At 65.8% G+C, this 6,706-nt stretch overlaps 1 protein-coding gene across 1 annotated transcript; it reads left to right on the top strand.

Moving 5' to 3' along the window:
- The first annotated feature begins 660 nt into the window (after window positions 1-660).
- On the top strand, window positions 661-5,684 carry BMP4 (bone morphogenetic protein 4). Its single transcript, XM_067555132.1, has 4 exons — window positions 661-837; window positions 2,491-2,614; window positions 3,372-3,754; window positions 4,671-5,684. Exons 1-4 carry the CDS (start codon window positions 768-770, stop codon window positions 5,504-5,506), a joined length of 1,413 nt encoding a protein of 470 aa, XP_067411233.1. The 5' UTR covers window positions 661-767; the 3' UTR covers window positions 5,507-5,684.
- The last annotated feature ends 1,022 nt before the right edge of the window (window positions 5,685-6,706 follow it).

The following is a 6,706-nucleotide window of genomic DNA, read 5'->3' as shown; positions in this document are numbered from 1 at the left end:
TCCTTTGTTTCTGATGTGGCTGTCCAGTCTGACATGGGGTGAGAGGTAATAGGCGCCTCTCTAAGACACAGCCCCAAACCGCAGGACTGTCCCTATAGAATCGGGACATCTGGTCAGCTTAACCTGTGGTAAAAAGATAGAGGTGGCAGCACATGCCCTGTCACTTGCCCTCCCCGCCATGCCTGACTTATGGAGCTGGGCTGGGGGGTATCCAGGTCTCCTTCCCGCCTTGGTGGGGAAGGGGGGAGGAGAGATCAGGTCTTTAACCATCCCAATGCAGCTGCTTTTCATTCCCAGGCTCCCTCTGCTCTAGTGAAGGGGAAGGCGACTCCCAAGTCCCCCTTTCAAAGGCAGTGTCATGAGTGATCGCTGGGGTGTCCAATACCATCACCTAGGTAGATGTAGCTTTGTGTGCCCCCCCCCCGCATTTTCCTTGCGATGATCCAAAGCCCAGTGACACCCTTTGATTTGCACCAGGTGCAGGTTATACCCGGGTCCGCCTGTTCTCTGGGGGGGTGCAGACTTGGCTCAGTCCACCAGGATGTCAGAGTACCGCAGATGTGATTCACCTGGGGAGGGACTGGTGGGGGACGGACAAATAGAGGGAATAAAGGCCCGGGCAGCGAGCAAGGGAAGTGGAAGATGAGTCCGAGTCGATGTGGCCCGTGATTACATTGAATTCGCCGGCCTGAAACAAAATCACCCCCGTTCTCACAACGAGGAGCGCGATTTAGGGCGAAAGCGGAGCTGAGGCTGCGGGAAGCCGCATGTTTGGAGAGGGGGTGGGGGAGATTTGTAGCGTGTTTGTTCCTCCTCCGCAGAGAACAACCTCTGCAGGTACAACCCCAGGGGGGTCGGGGCCGGGGCCGGGACCGTCTGACATCCCACCCTTCGCACCTCTTCAGCGTTTCCTCTCCAAGCTCCGGGTCTGCCAGGGGACCTCACCTGCCTCCCCAGCCCCGGGAGAGCGGGGATTTTCCCCTCCCCGCGGAGCTGTGGGGGGAACAACCCCGCCCCGGCTTTGCCCAGGATCCAGTGTAAACCCAGCCCGCCCGGCCCGAGGATCCACGCTCCGTTTTCCTGGCCGAGATGCCGCCGGCTCCCCCGGGGCGAGGTTTCCTTGGACGGTGCCTGTGCCGGGCTGACCAACGCGGGTGAAATATCCACGGTCCGGTGAGGGGTCCGGGCGGAATCCGGCTGCTGGGGGGGCGGGCCAGGGGAGGGGGGGCTTTGGTCCCAGGGCCAGACGGCTGGGGATGTCTCCGCGCCCGGGTGCAGGCTGTGTGTGGGTCTCACTGCTGGACGGGAGGGCTGAGATGGCCCGGGCCGGGGCTGAGCGGGCTGGAAAAGGGGTTGTGACTTGGCCCTGCGGAAAGTGTTGTGCCTAGGCCCTTCCCGATGGCAGGTCCCTGCTCCCAGCGGCGCTCCACGCCCGTCAGCGACTCGAGCTGCGGCTAGTTCGAGGGCGCGGCTGGCCGAAGCCCGCAGGTAGCGGCGATGATGAACCTGACCCAGCGGTGCAAGGACTGGGGGGGGGGGGCGGATTCCAAAGGCTAGTTCGTATTTCCCTGGAGCCCGTGGGCGAAGACAACTTTCCCAGTGCCCGGCTCGCAGACTGGAAGCCGGGCAGGCGTAGCGAGCCCTCCTGTATTGACCATGCCTGGGGGGCGGAGAGGGGGGGGGGTTCTTAGTTTAGTTCAGCTCAGATGCGAGCCCCGGTTCCCAGACCTCGGCCCCATCCACAGATCGTGCAGCCGATGGGTGAACAACAGGGGGATTTGCACCGCATTTGTCTTAGCGCCCCCCCCACCCCCGCCCCCGCCTACCTGCGGGCTGGCAGGGTATTGAAAGCGACTGTTCGAAACCTCCCGCTGTCGGGGACTTGCTGGAGTTGTTTTGTATCAGGGGTGCAACACCTGGGGGGGGGGGGGGATGCGGGCTGGACCGAGGGGTTTCTCTTCAGGAGGGGAGCTGCTTGGGAAAGCCAGCCCGCGCCTGGTTCTGGTGCACACCACGCCAGATGCAAAGCGTGCCGGGCCGACACCGGCAGGCGGGGGGGAGGAGAGGCTGCGCTGACCCGGGGGGAGCCTGGCTATGCGGTGGGGGGGGATGGAGGGAGGGAGGGCCATTGCTAAATCACTGCACTTCCAGAGACAGAGGGGGGGCGGGGGCAGCCAAAAAGGGGACTTTAAAGCCCGAGCCTGCTCCCAGCCAAGTCAGCATCAGCCCTCCCGTGGGGCCGGGGGTGCCCAGGACCAGACCAGCCAGACTGGAGGTTCCCCCCTCCCCTCCTCCTCCCCAGCAAGGAGATTGACAGGGAGGGGCGGGACATCCCTGGCGGAGGCCCGTGGGCGGCGCCTGCCTGTGTCTGACCCGCCGTGCAGGAGTGACTGGTGGGGGGGGCAGGGCCACGTGACTCCGCGGGGCTGGAAGAAAAACAGAGCCAGTCCGCTTCGCAGGCTCATTGGATTCAAATCTGCCTTTCCGGAGCCGCTGTCCGCAGTCCCGGCCCCGGCAGCGAAGCGTCTCCGAGCCCCGCCGCTTTTCCACCCGGGTGTTCCCAGATTGGCTGGCCAGAACCATGGACTGTGTTTACATGCCTTGCTTGCTGTCAGTGAGTAACCCCCCTTCTCCTTCTCCTCCTCCTCCTCCCCGGCCGGGAAGCGGTGTAAATGCTCCCCCTCTCTGCTCCCCCCCCTCCCCGGGGCGCTCCCTGGGGCTGGTTCCTTGCGGACTCTGCTGCTAGCAGAGCGGGGACTTTTAACCCCCCCCCCTGCTCTTATTTTTGCAGCCACCCTAGATAATCCCAGTGCATTGCTCCCCCCCCCCCCCGGGGTGCTTTCTCAACCCCCCCCACCCCCGCTCCCTTTCAGGCCGGGGCAGCGCTGGAGCAACACTTCAAAGGGGACAGCACCCAACCCAGTGCAAACTGGACGTGCAAAGCCCTGGGCGCGCTTCTCCGGGCTTGGGGGTCTGCCGAGCCGCTGCATCGGAGCCACCCTGCGGGGCTGGGGAAGGGAGGGAGGCGAAATGCCACCGCGCAGCCCCCCAGGGTATACCCACCCCACCCCCCGGTTTATTCTGGCGAGACCAGCGGGGCCGAGCAGCGAGCCCGGGACCGAACCGGTGAAGCGGCGAGCGGCGCTGGGCTGTGCGGGCTGTAAACAAGCGAGGCGCGAGTCCCCTCCGCCTTGGAGACGCGAGTTCGCGGCTGGCTTGGGGGGGGGTTGTTTTGGGTTTGTTTTTTTGGGGGGGGGGCGGGTAGGGAGTGGGGGGCGCGGCTGGTTTTAATCGTGACCCTCTCCTGGTTTGTTGTCGTTGCTTTTTTTTTTTTTTATTTCCCCCCCCCTTTCCCTGCCCCACCCCCGCAGAGACACCATGATTGCTGGTAACCGAATGCTGATGGTCATTCTACTTTGCCAAGTCCTGCTGGGGGGCTCGCACCATGCCGGTCTGATCCCCGAGCCCGGGAGGAAGAAAGCCGCCGCCGCCGCGCTGCAGGCCCAGGCACCACCCGGACGCCGCTCGGGGCCGAGCCATGAACTCTTGCGGGGCTTCGAGGCCAGCCTGCTGCAGATGTTCGGGCTCCGCCGGCGGCCCCAGCCCAGCCAGGCGGCCGTCGTCCCCGCCTACATGCTCGACCTCTACCGGCTGCAGGCCGGGGAGGAGGAGGGAAGCCCGCCCGGGGTCAGCCTGCAATATCCCGAGAGGTCGACCAGCCGGGCCAACACCGTGAGGAGTTTCCACCATGAAGGTGCGTGCTCCAGTGGGGCTGGGGGGGGGAGGGTTGCCCCGGTTCTAGGATCCGGATCTGGGGACCCCCCCCCCCCGTTGCAGGACGTGCCCCGCTTTGCCAGCATCCTGCGCCGAGACTGAAATGTCCCCCCCATGTCTTTGATAACGGCGTCTCCCGCCCGGGGCTCCCAGCTGCTTTCGCTCCCCTCTGCCCCCTCCGGGTTTGCACCCGGGTCGCTCCCCGCGCCGGAATTAAACTCCGGATTCCACTCCGGAGTGACCGAGCTTCCCCCGCCCGCGGGTGGAAATACCAAAGCGCGCTCTGCCGGGAGAATACCGAGCCGGCTCGACTCCCGAGCGAAGGGCGCGTCGACCGGGTTTGCTCCGCCGGGCCGTGTAATCTGAGCCGAACGTCTCGGAGCGGATGTTTCTTTTCCAAAGTCAATCCGGAGCTATTCATCCACCGGCATCATGGCTGGGTCGGAATTCACTCCTCCCCCCAAGGAATGGGTCCAGCGAGGCACGGCTCCGTGTTTCCCAATCGCCGGGCACAGTTTGTTAGCAAGATCCTGGGGGTGCGGGGGAGGAAGTGTTTTAAAGAAACTTTAACCCCCCTCCCCCGGAAAAACAACCCCACCCACCAAAGCACCTTCTGTAAATCCGGATTAATGAAGCCCCGCGGTTGTACACCGGGAGTCCGGGCTCTGAGCTGGGGGTGGGTGGAAAGGATGCCTTGGCAGGAGGAAGAGGTGGGTGGAGGGGAACCGGGGGGGGATGTTGCTACTTTGCATTGGGGGGGGGGGGGACCGGGGCTGGGGACAGGTGAAGCTCAGAGGCCGGGGAGCAGGGGCAGGAGGACGCAGCCTGTCTCGATTCACCTGGAAGTCGGTTCCCCAAATGTTTATCTGGTTTGTTTCCCCCCCCCCTCCCTCCAGAACATTTGGAGACTTTCCCGGGGCCCCGCGACGCCGCCCGCTTTCGCTTCCTCTTCAACCTCAGCAGCGTGCCGGAGAACGAAGTCATCACCTCGGCCGAGCTGCGGCTCTACCGCCAGCAGCAGGACCGGGCGGCGGCGGCGGCGGAACCGGAGTCACACCGGATTAACATCTACGAAGTGATGAAGCCGCCGGCGGCGGAGGGCGGGCCGGCCATCACCCGCCTGCTGGACACGCGGCTGGTGCAGCCCAACGTGTCGCGCTGGGAGAGCTTCGACGTGAGCCCGGCCGTGCTCCGCTGGACCCAGGACAAGCAGCCCAACCACGGGCTGGCGGTGGAGGTGACCCCGCTGCGCCCCTCGCCCCGGGCGCACGTCCGGATTAGCCGCTCTTTACCTCACGGGGACGGGGACTGGGCCCAGCGGAGGCCGCTGCTGGTCACCTTCAGCCACGACGGCAAAGGCCAGGCACTGACCCGCCGGCCCCCCCGCAGCCTCAAGCCCCCCCGGCCCCGCAGGAACAAAAAAAACTGCCGCCGCCACGCCCTGTACGTGGACTTCAGCGACGTGGGCTGGAACGACTGGATCGTGGCCCCGCCGGGCTACCAGGCCTTCTACTGCCACGGGGACTGCCCCTTCCCCTTGGCCGACCACCTCAACTCCACCAACCACGCCATCGTGCAGACCCTGGTCAACTCGGTCAACGCCAGCATCCCCCGGGCCTGCTGCGTGCCCACGGAGCTCAGCGCCATCTCCATGCTCTACCTGGACGAGTACGACAAGGTGGTGCTGAAGAACTACCAGGAGATGGTGGTGGAGGGGTGCGGGTGCCGCTAGCCCCCCCCCTCCTCCGCCTCCCTCCCCCCCCAGGACTGGCTCTTTGCGCCCCCCCCCCCCGCACTCCCAGCCCCACCTGGACCTTATTTATGACTCTGACGTGCAAATGGTTTGGACAATCTCGATCCTATATTTTGACAAAGTATATTTATAACTCCGCATTAAAAGGACAAACCCAGCCTGGAGCGAGTGGTTCTTGTGAAGGGCGAGGCGGGGGGGTTGCTAGCCGGGGGGGCTGAGAGAGAAGCGGGGGGGGGGGGCTTCCTCCCTAGATTGATCCCCCCCCCCTTTAATGAGCCGTTCTCCCTGCTGTCCGCGCCGGGCAGGGCGTGTGACCAGAGCCTGGGAACCGCTCCCCGCCGGCCGGGCTGCAGCCCCCCCCCGGGGGGGAGGAGACTTGACTTTGCGAACCGGTTGCAAGGAAAAAAAAAAAAAAAACCCGCCCTGCATGTGCACGGCGCGGGGCAGGCTCACCGGCGGGGCGATGCTAAACTCTGGCGGCGCTTTGGGCCCGCCCGCCGCCGCCTCGGCACATTGGCCGGGGGGGGGGCCGCGAGCCAGGCCGGTTGGCGGCCGCTGATAGCTGCAAAGTTTGCACGGGCCTTTGCAGAGCAAATCTCCCCATTGCAGCGCGGGTGTCCCCCCCCCCCCCATCTGCAGTGTGTTTGTGTGTGTGTGTGTGTGTTTGTGTTGGGACACACCGGGCGCTTTGGCTGTGTGTGACTGCAGCTCTCCACCCCCCCGGGCCGCTGGGCGGAAACCCGCGGAGCCAGCAGGGGACGAGGTGCCAAACGAGCCCCCGCTGCGCCCCGCAGAGCGCCGGGGCAGAGGGCAGCCGCCGGCGGGGCCGGGGCGATTCGCTCCGGGCTCCCCCCCGGCTGGGCAGGCCCGGAGAAGGCGGCTGGTTGGTGCGGCCAGCTGGCGGGGGGGTTCCCGTGAAATCCTGCCCAGGGCAGAGCAGGGTTTGCATGGCCGGGGCGGGGGGGGCTGATCCCGTTTGCCTGGGAGTGATTCCGCAGCCTCGCCTCGGGGCTGGAGGGCTTAGCCGGGACCCCCGCCCCTGCCCCCCGCTTGCAGCGGCTTCTCCCTCCCTCCCGCCGGCCCGCTCCCCGGCAGGGCTGCCCGGCCTCCCGCAGGAGGGGAGCCGGCCGGGGGGCTGGGCTGCAGGAGGGTTGGTTTTTTTTTTTCTGGTGTGTGTTG

The sequence above is a fragment of the Emydura macquarii genome, unplaced genomic scaffold (genome assembly GCF_026122565.2).
Source record: "Emydura macquarii macquarii isolate MOO-44397 ecotype Brisbane River unplaced genomic scaffold, CSIRO-AGI_Emac_v2 contig_1551, whole genome shotgun sequence".
NCBI lineage: Eukaryota > Metazoa > Chordata > Testudines > Chelidae > Emydura > Emydura macquarii.
This window is presented reverse-complemented; position numbering and strand designations above follow the sequence as displayed.

Bases quoted from the DNA above. Each gene is read 5' to 3' on its own strand.
- BMP4 (XM_067555132.1), top strand. From the start codon at position 768: ATGTTTGGAGAGGGGGTGGGGGAGATTTGTAGCGTGTTTGTTCCTCCT. The intron at 2,615-3,371 runs GTGAGTAACCCC...CCACCCCCGCAG, and splicing joins ACATGCCTTGCTTGCTGTCA to AGACACCATGATTGCTGGTA. The intron at 3,755-4,670 runs GTGCGTGCTCCA...CCCTCCCTCCAG, and splicing joins GAGGAGTTTCCACCATGAAG to AACATTTGGAGACTTTCCCG.